The sequence below is a fragment of the Microcaecilia unicolor genome, chromosome 2, assembly GCF_901765095.1.
Source record: "Microcaecilia unicolor chromosome 2, aMicUni1.1, whole genome shotgun sequence".
NCBI lineage: Eukaryota > Metazoa > Chordata > Amphibia > Gymnophiona > Siphonopidae > Microcaecilia > Microcaecilia unicolor.
This window is the reverse complement of record NC_044032.1, coordinates 17,643,891-17,668,862: the sequence shown is the minus strand read 5'-3', so window position 1 is coordinate 17,668,862 and position 24,972 is coordinate 17,643,891. Positions and strand designations below refer to the sequence as shown.

The following is a 24,972-nucleotide window of genomic DNA, read 5'->3' as shown; positions in this document are numbered from 1 at the left end:
TAACGGTAACAGACTACGTAGTCAGTGTAGGTAACAGGAATGGGGAAGGTGGTTAGGCGCCAAAAGCAAGGGAGAAGAGATGGGCCTTGAGTAAGGACTTGAAGATGGGCAGGGAGGGCGCATGGCGTAAGGGCTCAGGAAGTCTGTTCCAGGCATAAGGTGCTGTCTAGTGCAGCATTCTAGGTGTGATATCCAGTTTGTACAAGCAGTCCTACAGGATCTTTTTACTACTTAAGTCAACTCCTTCCTTCAACCTTTTTTTTTTCCACCTGGCTCACTTTCTACTTAGTTACTAAGTTATGTGAGAATATTATGGAAGCTTGTCCTCGGAGAAATCTAAGTTGCTTACCTGTAATAGGTGTTTGTGAGGGCAGCGGACATATATTCTCACATCCCTCCCACCTCCCCTTTGGAGTTATCTTGGCTTTAGTACTGTACTGCTGAACCCATGCTCGAACGTTGGGCATTAAGGCACCAGCACATGCCCTGAGGAGGAACTGCCTCAAACATTTAAAGTGACAGTGCACTTAGCAGCGCCCGCACCAGGCTCCATGGATTTATTTATTTATTTATTGCATTTGTATCCCACATTTTCCCACCTCTTTGCAGGCTTACAATACATCATGAATAGTGGAAGTATATTAGGAAATAGACATTTAGTGTTACAGAAGGATCTTGGGCAACATGATAATGATAAAGCATGATAATAGTATAACAAACAGATATTGTAAGACAGTTCTGAGTATATGTGGAGGAGTTATGTATGTTCACCCCACATGTGGATGACATCACCCACATGTGAATATATGCCTGATGTCCTCAGAGAACACCTGCTACAGGTAAGTAACTTAGTTTTATTTCCAGACAACTTTACATCACATGGATAAATAAATTGCAATATAGTTGTAATCCTCTTAACTGTAAAGTATATCACAACTATGAATTATCCAAATATTTTATTATATACTTCAAAACTTATGTTAAAATAGTATGAAAAATAAAATCACATACTTTTAGTATTGCTGTGCACACAACCTAAACACATATCAACACTACCCTTTACATCATACCAACTGCTACCCGCAACCCTGCTGCATAACATGATCAATATATCCAATCAAGTCTCTATAAGAAGTACTACTACTACTTAACATTTCTAAAGCGCTACCAGGGTTACACAGCGCTGTACAATTATTTGTCCTGTGAGCGGAGGTTACGGGTAGGAGCGTAAGGGGAGATGAGGGTAGAGAGGTAATGAGGGGCTGCAGATTCTACATTGGCAGGTTCGGCAACTGAGTCACTACCACATGTGGCTCTTTCCACCTGCAATTTGATAGCTTGTGTTTGCCTGGAATGCCTAGAGCTCTCTTATCAGAACTCCTATCCCCAACTTGTAGCTCTTGGCTTTTGACTCAAGCATCATAACAGAATTTATTGCCAGTATTTTGTTTGGCAGCTGTCTCCTGAGCTGCTTGATATGCGGCATTGAGTTGCTTCTTGAGATTCTGGATGTATTTTAAATGGTTTCCTGATGAGTTTCCATCTGGTGCAACCCCAAAACATAAATCTAGCTTCTTGGCTAAATATAAGGTAATAGGGGAAATACCCCGTGGCATCATTCTTTCTGCAGTTATAAACATGTACCAATCTGCTTACATGTTGACTCCACTTTTGTTTCTTCTTCGGGTCAAGTGCACCTAACATATTTAATAAAGTTCTATCAAATTTCTCAGGTTGTGGATCTCCCTGTGGGTGGTACGATCTTGTATGTGACTTTTTGATGCCACAGACTTTGCACATTTCTCTGATTAACTGGTTCTCAATATCTCTACTTTGGTCAGAGTGGATTCTGTTGGGAAATCCATAGTGTACAAAATATTTCTCCAACAAGACTTTTGCAACTGTGTCTGCTCATTGGCTTTTGGTAGGGTAAGCTTGTGCATACCTTGCAAAATGATCAGTGACCACCAAAATATTGCCAATGTTTTGGCTGTCATTTTCCAAACACAGGAAGTCAACATACACTAGGTCTAGTGGTCCCTTGCTGGTAATATGCTTTAGAGGAGCAGCTCGAGTAGGCAGTGTCTTTCTCATATTACACTTTCTGCATCTACTAATACTACTACTTAACATTTCTAGAGCGCTACTAGGGTTACGCAGCACTGTACAGTTTAACAAAGAAGGACAGTCCCTGCTCAAAGGAGCTTGCAATCTAAAGGACGAAATGTCAAGTTGGGGCAGTCTAGATTTCCTGAATAGAGGTAAAGTGGTTAACCCTGCTGCATAACAAGATCAATATATCCAATCAAGTCTCTATAAGAAGTGATGTACTTATCTCAACAGTCCTCCAATAGTTTGTTCAGATAGGAAGTGGAGGAGTGGCCTGGTGGTTAGGGTGGTGGACTTTGGTCCTGGGGAACTGAGGAACTGAGTTCGATTCCCACTTCAGGCACAGGCAGCTCCTTGTGACTCTGGGCAAGTCACTTAATCCTCCATTGCCCCAAGTAAGCCGCAATGAGCCTGCCATGAGTGGGAAAGCGCGGGGTACAAATGTTAAAAAAAAAAAAAAAAGTCCACGTTGCTCCGCACCACACTGATGCGTTACAAACAATTATATATCCAAAATGTTCTCCATAATCAAAATATTACTCATTTGAGTCACCATTCAAGGATGTAACAATCCCCCAGAAATCTTTTATGCAGTGGGTGCCACAACGTTGTGTTTCACCATGAAGCAAGGGCAATAATGCTGAACCCATATCGAAAATATCACCAGACCCAACATGGTCCATATTTCGCTCCAAAAGGCATCATCAGGGGTCGGATATCTAAATACAAAACAGCAGTCACTATAAACTGTCCCCATCCCGCACATCGATTAAATACACATAAAAAGATTTCTATATATACTTAGAAAAACTTCTATCTTATATTGATTCATAGACTAACAGATGATTGGAGACTCCATTCCAGGCTCACACAGAACACTGTGCGTCTACCAAAAGATGCCCACACGTGTATGGAGCCTGCTGGATATCCAGCATTTTAAATAACAAATGACTCAAACTTCCTACACACTCAACAAGTCAACTTCTTTGTTGAGACCATGTGGTACCACTGTATTCCAAATGAAAATTAATCGCTTTATTTCCAGAAGATATGGACAGGTTTGAAAGTTAAGAGCATTTAGGTGGTGGATATAATTTTAAGGTGGTAGTAAAACTGAAGGTTTCAGTATTTTAAGAAACTTGCTTCTCCTGAGAACATGGGGGCGCAAAGGATGATCATGGCTGATGAAAAGGCAATAGGGTGTGTTAAAGGATAAGGAAGAAGAAAATATAGGGAGAATAAGTTGATGTGATGTTCGATGTAGATGGATTTCAATTTGTGTAGGCAATGTATACATGTTGTCATGAAAAACCTAGCCACCTGCGTGGGGTTACCCCGCGGCCACTTAGAGGGTCTATCCCCAGCAAAGCTCAGGTCTGCTTGCACCTGCCGCTCGTTCTCTACACTAGCTCCCTCCACCAACTGGGTCACAACTGCCTTTGGGCAAGTCTCCTGCTCTCAAATTATCCCTATTGATTTCTAGGTTACTGGGGCCACACTCCCAGCGGTCCCACAGTTCCCAGAAAGTACTCAGACACAATGCACAAACCACCAGGATTCTTTATCAATCCAGACAGGCAGAGGCAACCAAATAATAGGGTTTATTGTCATAAAAATATTGAACAGTGAAACATAAAATGTGCAATCAGCAAACAATAAGAGGTAACTGAAATATGGATCAATTATAAAACTATCTAAACATTTGTTTACTTTCTAAAAAGTACCTGGGAAGATCAGGACATATAGCTGCTCACAAGGTATCAAATATAACTGTTTATAGGGCCTTAGCAAAGAGATCCATCTCTTTTCTTCCTGGCTAAGACTAGTGCAAAAGCCAGTACTCCTGGGTAATTTCAAACTCCAGGCCAATCAGAGCCCAGAACAACATTTGAAAATAGTTGGTTACATCACTGCAGGCACTTCCTATTATCTGTGTGCTAACTAAAAGAAGGAATGTTCTTTTTCTGTAACATTTTTAAACATAAACATGCAAAACCAAACTAGAGAAACACTCTTCAAGGAATAATTAATACAAGTTAAAGGCTTAAAAACACACTGTTTTGTCATACATGTTCATTACTCCAATAACATATTTTGACTTAAAAGTGTATGATGATTTATTGTAAAAATAGAATCTTTGGGAAAGGAGAACAGCTCTAAATTTGTGAGTAAGAAAGCACCTAAATCTGTTCCTTGTCGAAGGGTAGGAAGTTTGTTATTGTTCATGGGAATCTGTGTTTTCCTTTCTATTCATAGTAACATATAGTAACATAGTAGATGGCGGCAGATAGACATATATGTTCCATCCAGTCTTCCCAGCGGGATAAACTCATTACATATGGCAGGGGCGTAGCCAGACACACAATTTTGGGTGGGCCTGGGCACAAGATGGGTGGGCAGAAGAACCCTGCCCCATCCCACAGGTGATCTTCACCTGCATGCCATATGGTCTCTCAAACATCCCCCCTCTCCTGCATACCTTTTAAATAATATTTTTCCACTGGCAGTGAGCAGCAACTAATACACACTGCTCATGTTGGCCCCACAGCCTTCCCACTGATGCAACTTCCTGTTTCCGCATAGGTGTGAACACGTCAGAGGGAAGGCTGTGGGGCTGGTTCGAGCAGTATGTATCAGGCACTGCTTGCTGCAGGTGAAAATCTGCTATTTACAAGTTATGCAGCAGGGACAGTTGTTGGGAGTTTTCAGCTGTTGAGACTTCGGAATCCCTGCCAGCCACATCATAGGTGTGCTGCTACTGGGTGGGCCTGAACCCAAAGTGGGTGGGCCTGGGCCCACCCGGGCCCATCATTGGCTACGCCACTGACATATGGTATGAAGTGTTATATATATACCTGTTCTTTTTTTGTGTCCAAGTATCTTTATGGAATTTTGAAAAGGGCAAAAAGAACATATGTGTAACAGAATATTCTTCCTAAAGAATTCAATGAGACAAAGCAGTACAAAAAAACAATTTGTCAGAGAAATTGCTAGATATGAGAATCATGAAAGTTATCACCTGTCAAGTATAGTATCTAGAAAATGTCAAACGGGTAACAAAACTGTTAGGTAAGTAATTAAATAGTGGACATATGAGAGTCGACTAGACCATACTTTAAGTGCCAATGGAGAGAGATCTTTCTTGTCTATTACTGTTATCAATAGAAATCAAACAAAATAAAACATGGAAAAGAAAATAAGATGATACCTTTTTTTATTGGACATAACTTAATACATTTCTTGATTAGCTTTCGAAGGTTGCCCTTCTTCCTCAGATCGGAAATAAGCAAATGTGCTAGCTGACAGTGTTTATAAGTGAAAACATTCAAGCATTACTGTGACAGTCTGACAGGGTGGGAGGAGGGGGGTGGGTAGGAAGTATGCATGGGGACATCAAAGCATATCATTGATATTCTAACAGGGTGGGTGTGGATAGGTGAGGGGAGGGTGATCAACAGAGACATACAGCTTTATGGTTTATAGTGGGCTAGGAACCCCAGGTCCTTGTTAAGTCCTTTCTGTTGGGTGTTAAAATATTCAATCATTCTGACTTCAAAGGTCTTACGTTCTTGTATGGTTTTAAAGTTACCTTTCAGGATTCTCACTGTGAAATCACTGGTACAGTGTCCTGGTCCTGTAAAATGTTGACTAACAGGCGTGGGAACCCTGCTGGCTCCAGTATTGTTCATATGATGTCTATGTAAATTGAATCTTGTCTTAAGCATCTGGCCTGTTTCTCCAATATAGCATCCTTCGTTACATTTTTTACACTGAATGATATATACCACATTGGAAGATGAGCAAGTGAAAGATCCCTTTATGTTGAATATCTTTCCTTTGTGGATGACTTTGGGGTCCTGTGAAATATTTTGGCATAGTTTGCAACTGGATAAATTACAGGGAAGTGTGCCCTTCTGTTCCTTTTCAGTCTGTGAAGGAAGTTTACTTCTGATTAGCTTGTGTTTTAAATTGGGTGGCTGTCGGAAGGCCAGTACTGGTGGGGATGGGAATATCTCTTTCAGTAATTCATCCTCCTGGAGTATAGGTTGTAGATCTCTTATGATTTTCCTCAGTTTTTCCAGCTCTGGATTGTATGTCACTACAAGCGGGATTCTGTCTGTGGATTTTTTTCTTTTTGTACTGTAATGAAATGAATATTTAAAAGAGAATTATCTTTCCAATTGGATAGTACAGATTTTAAAGCAGCTAATAAAATATTGAACAATACAGTCATGTTTGTCCAGACAGATGTCCATTGCCAGAGAACCAAAAATAATCAATATCCATGAGAGTGGTTGTCAAATATGTAAAATTTTGGAAATAAAGTTCCATATCTGGTTCCAAATGACATGAGTGAGACTACATTCAAAAAGATTTATCCTTGCCATTTTTAGGGCTGGCCTTGTTCTAAAATTTCTGAAGTTGTTGTCAAAGCACCCGAAAAGCCCACTCCAGCCCATCCAAATCTACTCAGCCTCCATCAGGGCACAGACGTAGAAGTCAGACCAGCACCGGTTTTCCTACCTAATCTCCCCTAAGCTTCTTATTGGATCTGATCCTTCTAAACAGGATTCCTTTGTGTTTCTCCCACACATTTTTGAATTCTGTTATCGTTTTCATCTCCACCACCTCCTGCGGGAGAGTATTCCAGGTATCTGCCACCCTCTCTGTGAAAAAATACTTCCTGATATTCCTGAATCTTCCCCCTTTCAATTTCAATTCATGTCCTCTAGTTCTACCACCTTCTCATTTCTGTAAAATGTTTGCAAATTAATACCGTTCAAATATTTGAACGCCTGTATCATATCACCCCTGTTTCTCCTTTTCTCCAGTGTATACATGTTTAGGTCAGAAAGTCTCTCTATGTACATCTTGCTGCCTAAAACTCCTACCATTTTTGTCGCTTTTCTCTGAACCGCTTCAAATCTTTTTACATCCTTAGCAAGATAAGGCCTCCAAAACTGAACACAATTCTCCAAGTGGAGCCTCACCACTGACTTGTACAGGGGCATCAACACCTCCTTTCTTCTGCTGGTTATGCCCCTCTCTACTCAGCCTAGCATCCTTTTGGCCATGGCCACCACCTTGTCGCACTTTGTCACCTTGAGATCTTCAGACAAAATCACCCCAAGGTCCCTCTCCTGAGCCAAGCTTACTAATCTTTCCCCTCCTATCTGGTACATTTCTTTTGTATTTCTGCACCCCAAGTGCATCACTCTGCAGTTCTTGGCATTAACTTTTAACGAAATAAAAAATAACAAAAACCAAAAATTACAGTATATACTTATATATCTTTTTTTTTGAAATTCTTGTTTATTCACAACAGTGCACAAGGAAACTTAGTACATACATGTAAATTACAATATTGATAACCATCCTTACAACCAAAACTGTTCTCCTTGTTTTCCCTTTTTATTCCCCTTCTTCCCCCCCTGAATATCTCCCCTCCTTCTATCCCACCCTCTCCTCCCTCCCTTCCCTTCTTTCAAGAGTTTAATATTCTACTTTTTGTCGTTGCAGTCAAAGTCTCCCAAAATGGGGCCCATATTTTGCAATAGTCATCCCCCCTCTGGGACGCTAGGTCCGGGATTCTTCTTCGTTCTAGGGAACACATGTGGATCATCAGTGCTCTCCACTGTGATATCGTTGGACTTTCGGTAGACAACCAAACTTGCAGGATCACCTTTTTCCCCATTAGGACTGTCCTCTGTAAAAAAAGTTTCCATGCCAGCCGGTTTATGACTTTGTATTGAAAATCTGTGGAATAATTGTCTCGGGGAGTGGTGCCACTTTACTTTCCACATGTCTGACACTTGTTCTGCCAGGGATTTCCAGAATTTGTGCACCTTTTGGCACGACCAAAACATATGGCCTAGATGGGCATTCGCTAACCCACATTTTGCACAGGCATCATTTTCTCTTAGTGTCGCTTTATAGGCCCTGCGTGGTGACACATAAAGGCGCAGGATAAACCTAAATTGTGTTTCTTGCCAGCACGCATTCTCAGTCAATTTATAGGTCCTTTGCACACAATTTCCCAGCTGTTCCGCTGTGACAGTTACTCCCAATTCTGCCGACCATTGTCCCGCTTCTTTATCATAGTCATATTTCTTTACCTGCTCCCGAAGAAGGCAGTGAAAGCATTTAAGTGGTATCCGCGTTTGGTCGTCCAGGCCCAACATTGTATTGTATGTCTCCCAACTTCCCGCACTAAGCGATGGGCTAGGAAGTGACTGGATATAGTGCCGTAATTGCATAAACGCAAATACATCTTTCTTGTCCAGTTTGAATTCCGTGCACAATTCTGTGAATGGCTTCATCGTGCCTTGCTCCGTCACCACATGGAACAGGTATCTAACTCCACGTTCCTCCCAAATCTTGAATATCTTAGACGTGTCCCCCACAGGGAATGCCGGATTGCCCCTAATTGGCAATAACGGCGAGGATGTCGTGCTCAGTTCGTAATGTTTTGTCAGCCATCTCCACGTTTTTTGCAAGGGTCTGAAGATTGGCGCCGCCGCCCCAACAGTCTTTTTGGTGTCTGAGGGCGTATGTAGCCAACTGGCAAAATGCTGATGTCGAAACCATTGTATCTCCGTTTGTGTATTTGTAAAGTATTCTTTACTCCGAAACCAATCGGAAATGTGTCGCATTGAGCTTGCTGCTGAGAAGAGCCTCAAATCCAATAGTCCCAATCCTCCCTTCTCTCGCGGGAGCATGACTCGTTTGATTGACATTCTCGCTCGTTTGCCTTGCCACAGGAATTTGTTGAGTTGTTTATGTAACCATCTCTCATCTTTCCCACTCAGGTACATTGGCACCATTTGAAAAGCATAAATCCATATGGGGAACAGGATCATGTTGTAAAGAGCCACTCTTCCCATTAATGAGATGGGCAGTGCTTGCCAGTTATGAAGTGCGTTCCCAACTCTGTCTTTCATTTTGTCCATATTTAAGGTATACAGTGTGTTAAGGTCAGCCGGGATCTGGACCCCTAAATATGTCACCGCCCCTTGTGCCCATTGTAATGGGAACCTTCCCTCCCATTCTGTTACCAACTCCGGGCCCACAGGAAGGGCTACTGATTTCTGGGTATTTAAAGTGAACCCTGAGTGGAACCCGAACTCCTCTATTGTCATTAACAGCCGCGGTAACGATGATTGTGGCCGTGTTAAAGTTAAAAATAGATCGTCCGCGAAGGCTAGTACCTTCACCACCTGCCCCGGAAACTGAACCCCTTCTATGTCCGGATCCATTGCTATCGTACGCAACAATGGCTCCAAGTAAATCAAAAACAATAGTGGTGATAACGGGCATCCCTGTCTTGTGCCCGCCTGTATCTCAATTTTGGGAGACTTGACCCCATTTACTAAAATCTTTGCCGTGGGGCCGTCATACAAAGTTTTGACTGCTTTTAGAAACCAGCCATCTCCCCCCACATACGTTAGCACTCGAAACAGATACTCCCAATTAACTTTGTCAAAAGCTTTCTCTGCATCGAGGCTGGCCATCAGCATCCTGGTTTTTGTGTCTTGGCTCTGGGCAATTGACATAAGGACCTTCCTCACATTAATTCCTGAGTGTCTTCCCCTAATAAAGCCCACTTGATGTTCTCCTATCAACTCCTTCAACCGAGGTGCTAATCTCTCCGCCAGTATTCGGGCCAGTATTTTTAAATCTACATTAATAAGTGATATTGGGCGGTATGACTCAACTCGGTCTTCCGGCTTACCCGGCTTAGGAATTAGTGTTATTATTGCTTCATTTTCTCCAGGAGTAAAGGAGCCCCTCTGTACCACCGCTTCATAATACTCTATCAATGGCCCATAAAATTGTATCGGCAATATCTTATAGTATTCAGCTGAAAATCCATCTGGACCCGGAGTTGAACCCAGAGGGAGGCCTTTGAGCACCTTTTGAATCTCTTGGGCCTGTATTGGTGAGGAGAGCAAATCTCGCCCCGTCTGTGTCAATTTAGGCATTCCAGAGTCCATTAAGTAGTCAATGGTTAATTGCTCCTCTGGACTATCACCCCTGGAATACATCTCTGTGAAGTGCTTATGGAAGGCCTCTGTGATTCCCTCTATATTATGAACCCGTGGACCCCGCTTAGGGAGGATGGAGGCCACCAGCTTCCTAGGCCTCTGCGTTTGTGCCACTTTGGCCAGAAGTCTACCCGCCTTATTCCCAAACCTATGATAGTATAACCGGCTCCCTGTCATCTGTTTTTGGGTCCTTTCATGTATAAGGGAGTTGAGGGCCACCATTGTGGCTGTTAAAGCATCTCGGTTTTCCGTTGTTGCGTGTTGTATGAATCTATGTTTTACCCTCTTCAGCTCCTGCTCCAGGTTAATTATGCTCGCCGCTATCTGTTTCCCCCTAGCACTCATGTATGCTATTATCCCCCCTCTGACTACTGCTTTAGAGGCCTCCCAAAGTATAATTGGGGATACACATGTTCCTGCATTCGTAGCTATATACTGGTCCCATTGTTCTCTAATGTACTTGGTGAATCTTTCATCTTTATACAGGAAGGAGGGGAATCTCCAAGTATAGCCCTTCTCCCCAGGAATGTCATGCACCACATCTATCCAAATTAATGAATGGTCTGACACTTCCATCGGGCCTATCTCTGCTCTTTCAATTCTAAAAAATAATGACTGGTCCACTAGTATATAATCCAGTCTGGACCACGTCCCATGGGCCTTTGATTGGTGAGTGTAGTCTAAGGTGGTTGGGTGCAGTAACCTCCAGGGGTCCACCAATCCCAACTCTGTTTCCAGCTCCTGCAAACTAGCCCTCTCCTCGAGTTCCCTCCTCCCTGACCTGTCCAACTGCGGGTCCAGAACTTTATTAAAATCACCTGCCCATATCCATGGCGCGTCGGTATATTGGAGGCCCAATGAAATTAGTGTTTGGTAGAACGTAGTTGCCTGGGAATTGGGGGCATATACCGCATACAAATAAACCCGCATTCCTTGCATGTTTAAACTTAACAGTACCACTCTTCCCTCCCCATCTTTATATATTAGTTTAGAACCACACATCAGACCTTTTTTTATGAGAATTGCCTCCCCACTTCTCTTTGCCTCCGAAGACGAGTAATAGCATTCTCCCACCCATTTTTGTTTTAACTTTTCATGTTCTGTGTCTGTTAATTTAGTCTCCTGTAAGCAAGCTATGGAGGCCTTATGATGTTTAAGCTGGTTTAAAATCTTGGTCCTCTTGATGGGGGATGTTATGCCCGAAACATTCCACGATATTACTCGCAAAGTGGACTTATGTGCCTAACTCTTCCTCTATGTCCTCCATTAGTTCCCTTAGAAAAACTACCCCAGGGGCCCAGCCCATCCCCTGTGGTTCCACCCTACCATTGCCCTGCTTCTTAAGTCGCAATATGGTTTGATTTTTCCCTATTTTGACTACAACTCTCAATATTCTTCTCCCTGGTACCCTCCCCTTCTCCCCTCATGTCCTACCCTACCTCTCACTGTTCCACGATTACTATATTCTCTTCCCCCCTCCCCATAGCTCTCCCCTCCCCTCCCCATTCTCGCTCTGGGCTCCCCTCTTTCTCTGAGGGTTAGCCTATCTGGGTCTTCACCTGGTGCCTGAAGGCCGTCTCCCCCCCATCACTTAACTTCTCCCTCTTGTAACTTAAACTTAAACCATCCAGCTTATAACCAAAAATTTCACTTCCCGGCTGACCCCCATTACACACCTGCAATGTATACTGCCTTCACACTGGCTCCAAGGATTTCACCCATTCTTCTGCCTCTGCTGCCTCTGTAAATGCGTGCCAGCGGTTCAAATGTTGTATCTTTAAAATTGCTGGGAATTGTACCATAAAACGATACTTCTTTTCAACTAGGTGGGAGCATATGGTTGAAAATGCCCTCCTCTTGGATGCTAGTTCCGCCGAATAGTCCTGGAACATCCTGATTTGTTGCCCCTCGTGTTTCACAGACTCTCACTTGTTTTTAAAGGAACTTAGAAGCTGCGCCTTCTGAGCATATCTATGAAATTTTGCTATAATTACTCTGGGTTTCGTGGCATCCGATCTCGCCGGGCCCACCCGATGTACCCTATCCATTGTTATCTCCCCTTGTATAGCCACCTCAGGGAAGTGCGCAATTAGCCATGTTTCCAGGGTCTTTGCCAGCGACGTCTCTGCTACCGACTCAGGGAAGCCAACAAATCTGAGATTGTCCCTCCTCGCTCTGTTTTCCAGCTCCTCCAGCTTATCGTGTTGTGTTTTGATTATGGCCTCCATACTGTCCACTTTATCCTTGTACTCCTGTAGCGTGTCTTCCACATCCGAAACTCTGCACTCGACCTCGCCGGTCCGCCGTTGCAACTCTGTTGTGGACTGCGCAATTCCTGCTATTTGCTCCGAAAGCTGCTGCAGTCGGGGATCTAACGCTTTAACTACAGCCTCCGTCAGCTCCGCCATTAGATTTGTCTGGGCCGATCGGGGCGGCGAGTTAGGCGCCATTTTGTCTTCTCCCGATTTTGCCTTTTCCGCGCCTCTGCAAAGTGTTTTTGCAGCCATCAACGTTTGCGAATTGGTCAGAAATTTGTCCATATATTCTCGGACTGTTCTGAGCCCTTTCTCTCTCAATCTGGGTATTGATGTCGAATTTCAAGGTGTTTTGGGGGAGTTCGGGCCTCGCAGCAATCCCAGGTGCGTCTGCTGTTGTTCACAGCATCACGTGACCTCATACTTATATATCTTTAAAACAAATGTTTGTAGTGTTTCAGACCAAGTGCATTATGATCAATGAAGGAGCTACTCCTAAACAAATGCACTCATCCACCATCATTGCACACAGTCCTCCCTACCTCCCTAACAATTCTCCAATTTTATACAATATCACAATGTCTCATGAAATTATCTTAACAAGCAAGAAAAATGTTTCACTTATTTGCGGGGATGAACTTCTCAAAACACACCTTCTGGTGCAATATTCTCTGTACAGAGGGCAGCTCCTACGTGATCCAAACTAAGTGTCCAAACTCCCAGTGTTCTAAATCCACTGTGTAGACAAATGTCTCCTTCAAAGTGTTCACAAAATTCTCCTCTCAAATATCCCGATTATTCTCAAATCTTCTCAATGTTCTTTGTTCCCTACATGGCGACCACGTTTCACCTTAGAACAGCGTCATCAGGAGAATAAAACAAAAAGCTGAAAAGCAAATCAAAATCCAATCCCACATTCACCCATATTTACCCCCTATCTCCTAAACAATACTCAAACGGCTATCTGAAGTGGTGTCTTCCTGAAGCGCTGGTGTAAGAGGATTGGATCACACTGCAAGTAGCCATTTGAGTACTGTTTAGGAAATACGAGATTGGGGGTAAATATGGATGAATGTGGGAGGCTGGCAGATTGTTTTTGATTTTGTTTAGGTTTTTTGTGTTTTGCTTTTTTTTTTTTTAGTTCTCCTGATGACGCCGTTCTAAGGTGAAACGTGGTCATCATGTAGGAAACAAAAGAGCATTGAGAAGATTTGAGAATAATCGGGATGCTTGAGAGGAGAATTTTGTGAACACTGTGAAGGAGACATTTGTCTTCACAGTGGATTTGAAAAGATTTGGAACACAGGGAGTTTGGACACTTAGTTTGGATCATGTAGGAGCTGCCTCTAAACAGAGAATATTGCACCAGAAGACGGGTTTTGAGAACTTCATCCCTGCAGATAAGTGAAACATTTATCTTGCTTATTGAGATAATTTCATGAGACATTGTCATATTGTAATTTATTGGAGAATTGTTAGGGAGGCAGGGAGCACTGTGTGCAATGATGGTAGATGAATACATTTGTTTAGGAGTTGTTCCTCCATTGATCATAATGCACTTGGTCTGAGCACTAGAAATTTTGTTTTTAAATGAAGATATATAATTATAGATTATAAATTTTGTTTTTTTGTTAGTTTTGATTTGGTAGATTCTTGAAAATCTGACTTTTTTTGTACCCTATATATATATTTTTTTTTCTTCTAACGTTTAGAGATCCCTTCTCATGGTTTCTATTCCATCCAAGGTATCCTCTCTATTGGCTATCTTCGTGTCATCCGCAAAAAGGCAAACTTTTCCTTCTAACCCCTTCAGCAGTGTCTTGTGCAGATATATTAAACAGAATCTGCCCCAGCACAGACCCCTGAGGCACTCTACTACTCATCTTCCTTTCCTCCCAGTGGATTCCATTTACCACCACCCTCTGCCGCCTGTCGGTCAACTTGTTTCCTGTCCTTTCCTCATTTGAAGATAAATACTTACACCCCAGAAAAAAAAATTAATAAAATGTCTAAGTCCAATTTTGGATGTTTTGCTAAAAATGTCCAGAAATCAAGTGGCAAACAGAGACTTTTTCAGGTTTGAAAATAGCTCTCTCTTTGTTTCGAAAATTGCTTTTTTTCCAGACATTTTGTGCTCAGTCTGTTTTTCTTTTGTGACTATTTTGGGAAAAATAATCCAAGAGAAAAATGCCCCAAAACTAGCCATTGGGATGTCTGGTGGTCATCATTCTTAGTAGACTGGCCTTGCAGACTTTCTGGCAGAGTAGTGGAGCAGACTAGGGGCAATGTAGTGGACTTAGCATAAAAGATCCCAGGTACATATCTCATTATAACCCCCTTATATAGTGAGCTCTCCAGGAACAGAGAAAAACCTACTGTACACCACTGCAGTAGCTGTCAAGTTTGCAGGTATCACCTATATGTAATTACAGTAGGTATTTAGTGGATTTTGGAGGGCTCACACATTTCACCACAAGTGTACCAGTTAGAGTGGGATATGGACCTGGGTCCCCTTCTCTACAGTCCATTGCACTGAGCACTAGGCTACTCCTGGGACCTTCCTGCTGCTCTAATAAGAATGTCTATTATATCTGAAGCTGTTATAGAGCCTAGTATTTACTGTCACTGTCGCATCTTAGGGGGGATAGGAGGGGGGACTGTGACCACTGTGGGAGTAAGGGGGGGGGGGGGTTATTCCTTAATCCCTCCAGTGGTCATTTAGGGTATATTTTGGTCATTTATTCGTGATTGGAAAATATCTGTCTTTTGGTCCCATCCATGTCCTGCCCAAAACATGCCCCCTTCAAATGTGGACAAACTATGGAGAAAAACATCTTAAGTCAGTGTTGAAAATCGCAACTTGGACATTTTTGATAGAAAAATGGCTATCACCTTATGGCATTTTTTGGACGTTTTTTTATATTTTGAAAATGAGCCCGACAATATGTTTAAGTTCCTACAGAACTATATTCTGGATTGTTTTTCTTAGGTTTTATTTTTACCTTCAACTTATTAGAGTCCTCATTTGTAGTTTTAAAAAATATGCTTCTATTCTTAGATGTTCATACATTGTTAAATTTAGTTGTACATTTTCCAGGTAATTAAAAATCAGTAGTAGTTCAATCAGTGTTTTTGCACCACATGTACTATTCCTGAGTACCTTATCCAGTGTAATCAAAACACTTATGTTTGTATGATTTACGTTAACAACACAGAAAAGGCACAAAAGCTGAATGGAGGATACAAGACAAGAAGGGGTGAACGTGTATTAGAGGAAGTTTTAACTCTAAAAGTTGTGTCCTGTTGTTCAGTTTGATTTTATTATTAGCATGGTTTCCCAGATTCTGTTGGCTTAGTTTGGTGAATCCTTCACCAAAACCTTGGATATTCAGAGGTATTGAGGCAGGATGTAGGCAGGTATAGTCTTCTGTATTTAACAGATGGTGACTTTGTCAGTGCCTAGTGTGTTCACATGATCCAGGTCTTTCAGTATTGCTTCAAGGGTGTCACTTACTACAGGGACTACAACTGCAGGATTTTACCTATATTAATTCAACATTGAGGGCCAGATGCACTAAACAATCGTTAGAGCCCTTCCCTTACCGATTCCCTTAGCGAATCGGTAAGGAATGGGCATGCATTAAGGAAAGGGAATGCAAATGAGCTGCTCGTTGTAGCTCACTTGCATTCTCTATTCTGTCGTTAAACAGTCGGCCAATCGGCCAGTTGAGCATGCACAGAGCAGCCAAGCGTTATGCTGACTGCTCTGCGCATGCCAAATACGCCTCCCTGTGCGGCCCGAAGACGCCGCGCTACTCACCCCCTCCGATGCGGCTCGATCCACAGGACAGTGCAGTTGAGGATGCCCATCCCAAAAAAAACCTCCATTTTGGCCGTCATCCCCCCCCCCCCCCCCCCCCCGGCAATAATAACATCTTTTTTGGCAGTGCTTCACTCAGCTGATGCCTGGAAGTCCCTGAGCCAATCACAACACGTTCTGCCGAGCTAAACGCGCTGTGATTGGCTCAGAGACTTCCTGGTCTCTCAGCTGAGTGAAGAACTGCCAAAAAAGACGTTTTTATTATTGCAGGGGGGAATGACAGCCAAAATGGACGTTTGTTTTTGGATGGGCGTCCATTTTGGCTGAGCTTAACGCGCTGTGATTGGCTCAGAGACTTCCAGGTCTCTCAGCTGAGTGAAGCACTGCCAAAAAAGATGTTTTTATTATTGCGGGGGGGGGGGGGGGGGGGGGGGTGATGAGCAGGGAAACCTCTTCTTCTTCAGGGTTCAGCAGCAGGGTTAAAGACTGCGGGGGTGGGGGGGAATGACTTTTTTTTTTTAAGCGGAGCGTTTTTTTTGTTCCCTGATTTTTTGTTTTTGTTTTGTTTGGGCCAAGTTTTATCCCACGCAGCCCCAACAAGAGGTACAGACCTCTCGTTAGATTTTCCAGTGTTAAGGCAATCGGAAAAGGTTAGTGCATCTCATTACAATAGGGTTTCTACACAATTTGTTCATCTGCATTCCGTTTTCGTTAGCTGCTACTGTCGTCGGAAAAAAGTCTTTAGTTCATGTCAGGGTTTACTACTTGCTCGTTAAGGGCTCGTTAAGTTTAGTGCATCTGGCTTGATACTCCATGATCTACTCTAACTGCTTGGTATTGCCACATCTATGATCCACACCTGCTTCTTTTCAATCACAGTGATATTGGGTAGATTGCACAGCAATTATCAGTATATCACTGTAGTTGGAAATAAGTAGGTGTGGATCATAGATGTGGCAATACCAGGAGACACCTGTGTTACTAATGTTGTTTATCATCATAATCCTAGTTTCCTCTCTTTTCAGTGAGTGCCATAACTCCTCTGATCGGATCAAAGTTCGGGTTTGGGATGAAGATGATGATATCAAATCTCGTGTAAAACAGAGGCTGAAACGTGAATCAGATGATTTCTTAGGACAGACTATCATTGAAGTCCGCACCTTGAGTGGAGAGATGGATGTATGGTATAATCTTGGTAAGTATCTATTGGCTGCTGCTTCAGTCCTGCTCTGAAGATATTTCTTTCAAGGACATTTAGTCTTTAGTTATCAGAATTTTAAAAACTTTGTAGAGCAATTTGATGCAATTAGTTAAATTCACTGAGGAAACCTCTGCAAAATTACCTGAACATGAGAATAAAGTTGTTAAAACTGAACAGTACGTCTGGGGGAAATTGACACACAGGTTGCCTCTTTTAATCTGTATTTTCTGCAGCTAATAAAGATAGCTTGATCATGCATCCACAATTAGTGGCTTTGGAAAATGTAACTAAAGCTCGTAATTTGTGATTATTGGATTTTACCATTACTCATTATTTAGCTTGTTTTGAACTCTTTAAAGATGTGTTACAGCTTCTTTTAGGAACACTACTAAAGTGATCTTTATTACCTGCCTAGAAGTTCAAGAATTGTTAATCAGAAAGGAAACTTTGACTCAGTTAATTCTCTTGATAGTTTAGATATTTCTGTGTTTCTTGAATCTTCACAATACCCTAGCTAAAAGGGCAACTTTATTAAAATCATATTTTCCAAAAAAGAATATCCCTTGCCGAACCTACACAAATGAGACAAAAGGCTTTCTTTCCTTCAGATGAAACCTAAAATTTTGGGTGTTGTATATAATGTATGTGCAGAAGTAAAGATAAAGAAATGCAAGGAACCGTAGTGAAGTAGCCTCTGTCCAAGGGAGGACAGTTGAAATAAACCTTTTTTTTTTTACTTTATTGTTTATGTGATGTTTTTATACCTTAAAGCGCTATAATTAGCAGTGTAGGTGCCTTTTTCCTCTTAACTTTTCTTTCAAGTGTCTGGTAATATGTAGTAACAATTCTTTTGTATTCTTGGACCAAACACATTTAGAGAATTTCCTTTTGGATAACCCCAATTTTCAGAGTACTGATATGAAATAGTTTAATTTGTTTGCGGGAAATAAAGTTCTAGTTTCTGCAAATAATTATTTGATTTAATCTGCAGTGGCATAGGAAGGGGTACGGTGGGGCGGTCCGCCCCGGGTGCACGCCGCTGGGGGGTGTCAGCTCCGCTGGTTCCCTGCTCCCTCTGCCCCGGAACAGGTTACTTCCTGTTACGGGGCAGAGAGAGCAGGGAACCAGCGGAGCTGACGCAGCTCCCAGCGACATGCACTGGGGGCGAATCGGCCCTTCCTCCCGTCCCCCGCTGCTTTCCGATGTAAGTACGTGCTCGAGGGGGGAGGGTGCGCTGCGCTGCACCCGGGGGGGGGGGGGGGTGCGCAGCGACGACCCGCCCCAGGTGTCAGCTGCCCTCACTACGGCACTGTTAATCTGTTGTCTGATGTGTAACTGTATAATTAGCTTCAATGTTTTCTCCTTGAAGTTTGTTGGAATATTATGATGTGTATTTACTGATTTATTTGAAATTTTGTGGTGTTCTTGAGATTTTTTTGTGGTGTTCTCTTAAAATTGCAATAAAAAATAGTTATGTAGTTCATCCAGTCTATCCAACAGTCACATTCATTATAAATTCATGATTGAACCAACAATCATATGTGCCTTTATAAAATCGCCTCCCTTGAAATCTGCCACACTGTTACCTCTATTTCGAGGTAAGAAAATTTCTCTGAGGGCAAGCAAGCGGTATCATACAAGTGGGTCGACGATCAGCATCAGCCCGGGAACCTGCATATTGAATTGCAAAATGAAAAAAGTTTACTTAGAGCCTTCTGGCGGGCGTCCAGCGCTGCACCATGCATGAGCGGAGTGCCTTCCCGCCCATTCTTCTTTTTCCGTATGAGGAGTGGCAGTTTTCTCTGCAGCTCCTCAGACTGGGAAGAGCCTTTCAGTGCCTTTCTCGCTATTTTGGGGAGGAGTTTTTTCGCCCTTTTCATTTGTTTTTTCTCTTTCGCTTATCTAAAAAATAAAAAAAAAAAAACAATTTTTCGCTTATTTTTCTTTAGATTTTAGCCCGTGTCTGTTTCCTTTCTTTTTAGTCATGGCTGTCCTTAGGCCTGCTCGGCCGGGTTTTTCTCTTTTTTTGTGCTTTTTTTCCCAGCACAATCACGTCTTTTTAGCCACAGTGGTCTTCCCTTCCATGTCATCAAAGACCCCCAGTGGCTTCAAACGCTGTACTCGGTGCAACCGGACCGTCTCAGGCACAGATACCCATTCTTGGTGTATTCAGTGCCTTGGGCCTGACCATAACCTGGCAAATTGTGCCCTCTGCCTTCGTCTGAAGAGGACACAAATTGCCTGAGAGGCTCAAAGAAAAAAATCTTTTTGGAGTCTAATACGATTCCTCGATGTCGGCATCGAAGGAGGCATCGACATTGGGAGTGGAGGTGGGGATGGCTGCTTAAAGACCACGGCACACTGGGAGCAGTGAGGTATCGAGTGGGTCTCCACATGTCTCGAGGCTTTCTATCCAGGCCTCCCAGGACTGACCGTCCTCGGACCCGACCCCGAGGTGACATGAGGATTCCACATCATCCTCATCGGCACCGAGGAGTCTCGGTGAAGTGCATCATGTGAAGGCCAAGAAGCACCGACACCGATCTCCTTTGACGCACTGTGCCGGGAGCTCCAAAACATCGAGGGCATACCTATGACTTCCGAGAAGTGTTGATGCCGGGAGGATGGCTCCCCCTCCATTCAAGAGGTGCCGGTGCGCACGTCTCCCAGCAGCCAAGAATCCTGTTCCCTTACCTGAGCTGGTTCTGCAACCTGAGTCTACATGGATTCGCAGCCTTTCCCGATGGTGGCTCTTGACGAGCGGCTCCGGGCCTTGCTCCCTGAGCTCTTGGAGGCCTTTGTACAGCGATGTACATTAGCATCGAGGATGCTTGCGCCTACCATGCCTTCTGCTGCTGCCCGACCTGGCCCCTAGCCCGTGGTGTGGTCCTGGTGTCCACTGCCACCCAGGCCGGTTCTCCTTCGACGTCGGTGGAGGAAGCTTCACCAAAGTAGAGGCATGCATCAACCTCTCAATGCCGTTCTCGAGGCCATGGGTCTTCGGAGGCAGACCCGGACATCCCTAAGGGAAGTGCTGTCCGAGTCTGAAGAGGAACCCAGCTACTTTTCCTCTGATGAGGCCTGTATGATTTCTTCAGAACCTTCCCCTCCACCAGAGAGAAGGCCATCACCACCTATGAGCCTCTCTTTCACCTCGTTTGTGCGGGAAATGGCTGAGGCCATACCCTTCGCAGTAGAAGTGGAGGATGAGCCTAGGGCTAAGATGCTCGAGGTCCTGGACTACACTTCTCCACCTAAGGGGAGGCAGTGACGCCTGCATGACGCACTCAAGGCAGTCCTGATCCGGAACTGGGTGTCCCCAAGAAAATTGACACCCAGTATTGGATCCACGGGGAACCTTGGTTGACGAGGTCTCAGTTACCCCATAACTCCATGGTGGTGAATGCCACGCAAGAGAGCCAAGAGTACTAGGGACTATGCTTCGGCTCCCCGAGGCACAGAAGCTAGAACCTTGGACTCTTTTGGGAAAAATGTATCAGGCTGCGATGCTCGTTGCCCGTATTCAATCATACCAGTTCTTCACGAGCATCTACTTGCGGAACTCAGTGAGGCAACTGTCTGGCTTGGTTGATTCACTCCCTCTGGAGCATGCCGAGCCTTTTCACCAGCTGGTCAAGCAACAGAAGGCATGTCACAAGTTCTTGGCCAGGGGCACTTATGACACTTTTGACATTATATCCAGAATCTCTTCCCAGGGTATAGCAATGCACAGACTCTCATGGCTGCATGTCTCTGACCTGGACCATTCGGTTCAGCAGAGGATGGTGGATACCCTTTTCGAAGAGAAGGTAGAAGAACTGGTTGACTAGATCAAGAAGCACACCGATTCTATGTCTTCTCTCTCCCGTTGGGCGCCTTCTGCTACCACCTCCTCATCTAGGAGGCATTTTGGTGGGTCCTGGGGTACTTCTTATGCCTATGCTAGTCATAGGTATGCCCCGGTGTCCCGCGATTGCCCTCTGCCCTCCCTTCCGTGTCCCGCGATTGTCCTCTGCCCTGCCCTCCCGTGTCCAGCGATTGTCCTCTGCCCTGCCCTGCCTCGTGATTCTCTCCTGCCCTGTGTTCCGTGTAGAAAATTATTTCCTCATGTGAATATCTTATACTGATTCTCCCCACCATACAATCATTCATTCACACATTCATATGTATACGTTTCATTAATATACAATCCTTTCACAGTATAACACTTCTCAGATTTTCAAGGTTACGCAATTACTCAGTTTGTAATCCTGCAATACTGACAATTTTTCACTAGCAGTTATTAAACTAAATTCCACAGTCCCACAAAAGATCAATGGCACCTATTATGCCTCACTTCTTCCGTACAATATACAAATGTTCTTTTTCTTCAGCCCTAGACTTGGCTCTTATATATCGTTCTGTTGAATGTCCATACTTAATTCCTTCAAACAATATTCTTAGTGCCGACTTTTATGTACAAACAGGTTTGTAAATACTCCCCTTGATGATCCTGTGTTTTTGTGAATATTCCGGATAATAGTCCGACTTGCTGTCACCCTGTGAAGACCACAGTCTTTTGGTACAATATCAGCTTTCTGCTCCGTCAAACCCTACGCATACGTTGCGTTTCACCCGAAGGCATCATCAGGGGTTTAACTAAGAGGAAAATAGATATGATACCATGGGAATACAATTACCTCCAATCCCCACTTCATTAATATTACTGATAAAACAGATACCTATACCACAAATATGTACCTTCAATATCATTCCAGCTGCGTCTGCAGGTCTGCTCTTCCTCACCAGGAGTCTGCAAAATGGCGCTTTCGCTATTAAACGCCAGCACATGCGTACTACTTTTATACTTAATTCTGGAGGCATTAGCTCCTCCTCCTTACTTCCAATTCACAGACTTGTGTACTCCACTTCTTCAGACCAGTGGGATGTACAGTGTGCCATTCATATATTAGCCGTTGTTCTTTACACATCATTTTGTACAGAATATTCCCTCCATCTCCAATTTTAAATTACGTTAAAACTACAAATCTAAAATCTTCTATGCAGTGACCCTTTTTTTATCCAGTGCTCTACTAATGGCATATCTGTTTTCTTTAATCGGATGTTGCTTAAATGCTGTGCCATGCGAAGCTTGACTTTTTTTTTTTTTTTTTAACTGTTTGCCCTATATACCGTAATGCACATGGTCTCGCATAACTCTGCACAATGTAATCCATAACCAATCTGTAACAAATTGTATTTCCATCATTTAACTCGTATTGTAAGCCACACTGAACCCGCAAAAAGGTGGGAAAATGTGGAATACAAATGCAATAAATAAATAAACTGCATATATAACTGTCAGAATCACAATTGGTTTTATCATATAGGAAACATTTCTTCTGTTTCTAATTTGGAATCATAATCCATTTAGTTTGGCTAGCATAAGGGCAATATACGCAACCTTTACACATTCTGTCTACTTGACCCCTTAACAGCTCACCTATATTTTTCCCTCAAGTGTAAGCATATCTGGGTTTCTCCTCAAAACCCTCCAAAATTCCCAGCATGGGCCAATTGTCTATTAATGATGTCCCTGATCTTAAAAATACCCGGTCCATTGGGTAAAACACATGTAATACGATTGTCACCTGATTCCCCTGCATTTAACAACCATTCTCGTTGTGCATTTGACGCACGTTTATATGCTTTGCGTATCACATACCCTCTCTGGATAAAAAGATTCTGCATTTCTCCCGCCTGAACCTTAGTCTTGTTTATCTGAGCGTGCTATTCGTACTCTTATTGCCCTATCGGTATGCTATTTTTTTAATGCTAGAGGATGAGAGCTACCATAATGGAGTAAAGTATTTCGATCTGTGGGTTTCTGTACGTTTTAGTCAAGAATTTTCCATGATCATATGTAATGTGTAAATCCAAAAAGCACACTTCTTTACCTCCCACATGACTTGAAAATGATATGTTATTTACTTCATTTAAGTATGAGATAAATTGCTGTAAGCTTGTTTTATCCCCCTTCCATACCAACAAGACATCATCTATGTATCTTCGCCATAAGGCTATAAAGGGGCTGTATATACTATTTGTAGCATATGATGCCTCAAAGGCGGCCATATATAGGCATGCTACTGTAGGTGCAACAGTAGCCCCCATGGCCACCCCTTTTGTTTGTAAGTAAAATTTTTGTTGGTATGAGAAGTAGTTTTTAAGAATGACCATGCTGGCCGTATGATTTAATAGAATAATCTGCTCCCTTGACAGATCCAGCGAATTTAATTTAGAATCTATTATGTCTAACGCATCACGTTGAGGGATATTAGTATATAACGCATTGACCTCTAAGGTTACCAGAGTAATTTCTGAATCCTCTGAAATACAGAGGTCACTTAATTGTCGCAACATGTCCGTGGAATCCGTAATATAAGATGGAATTTTTTGCACTTCTGGATTCAAATAAAAATCCAAGTACTGAGAAACTGGTTCCCATAACGAACCCCTACCATTAACTATGGGACGGGTCTCTCAAATGTTTATGAATTTTCGGAATAAAGTAAATGTGGGGTACTGTTGGAAATTGTCAGAACAAGTATTTATACTCTTTACTGGATATAGTGCCTACATGATTCGCCTCTTTTAATAAGGTTTCCACTTCACTTTGAAACTCGTTCGTGGGATCATAATTTAACTCTTGATAAAATTCCTCGTCCTTTAATTGACGATCAGCCTCCTTTTCATATTGCTCTTTATTTTGAACTATCACACATAAAATAAATGCATAGAGAAATATGTATTATCATCGAGGTGGTTACTAAAGGGTAAATGGTGTATTGAAACGAATTACCGGTAAGGAAGTTGGAGCTCAGGATTAAGTATAAGCTCATTAACATACATAGTAGATGACGGCAGAAAAAGACCTGCATGGTCCATCCAGTCTGCCCAACAAGATAACTCATATGTGCTACTTTTTGTGTATACCCTACTTTGATTTGTACCTGTGCTCTTCAGGGCACAGACCGTATAAGTCTGACCAGCACTATCCCCGCCTTCCAACCACCGGCTCTGGCACAGACCGTATAAGTCTGCCCAGCACTATCCCCACCTCCCAACCACCAGCCCCGCCTCACACCACCGGCTCTGACACAGACCGTTTTAAGTCTGCCCAGCACTATCCTTGCCTCCCACCGGCTCTGGCACAGACCGCATTACACTGAGAAATCATCTACCAAACACTATAGTAGAATATGTAGAGGTGTAATTAGGCTTTTTACAGAGTTTAGAGAATTTAGAAAGCCTGTTAAATGTTTCTGTACGTGGCAAACACTATATGATCAGGCTACTGAAGAACTCATGTCTGTAGATGACCTCTGTAAACACTATATAGCTGATCAAGAGGAAGTACTGGGATTGTAGCCAGCAGGTGTTATAACTAAAACAGTTCTTCCCATGACAGTGGATGAATAGGAGAGATCCTTTTTAGTAACAGCGCAACTCCAGACCTTCACAATAGAAACCAGGGAGGTGCAATCTCTTGGTTCATTATGT

The 24,972-nt window shown here is 43.0% G+C and overlaps 1 protein-coding gene across 3 annotated transcripts in view; it reads left to right on the top strand.

Annotated features, from left to right (window-relative positions):
* UNC13B (unc-13 homolog B) overlaps nucleotides 1-24,972 on the top strand; it is a 763,085-nt gene that overhangs the window by 523,460 nt on the left and 214,653 nt on the right. For all 3 annotated transcript variants that reach the window (XM_030192818.1, XM_030192817.1, XM_030192819.1), the window contains one exon: nucleotides 17,255-17,424. In XM_030192818.1, the coding sequence (XP_030048678.1) occupies nucleotides 17,255-17,424 (170 nt within the window). The remainder of the gene's footprint in view (nucleotides 1-17,254; nucleotides 17,425-24,972) is intronic.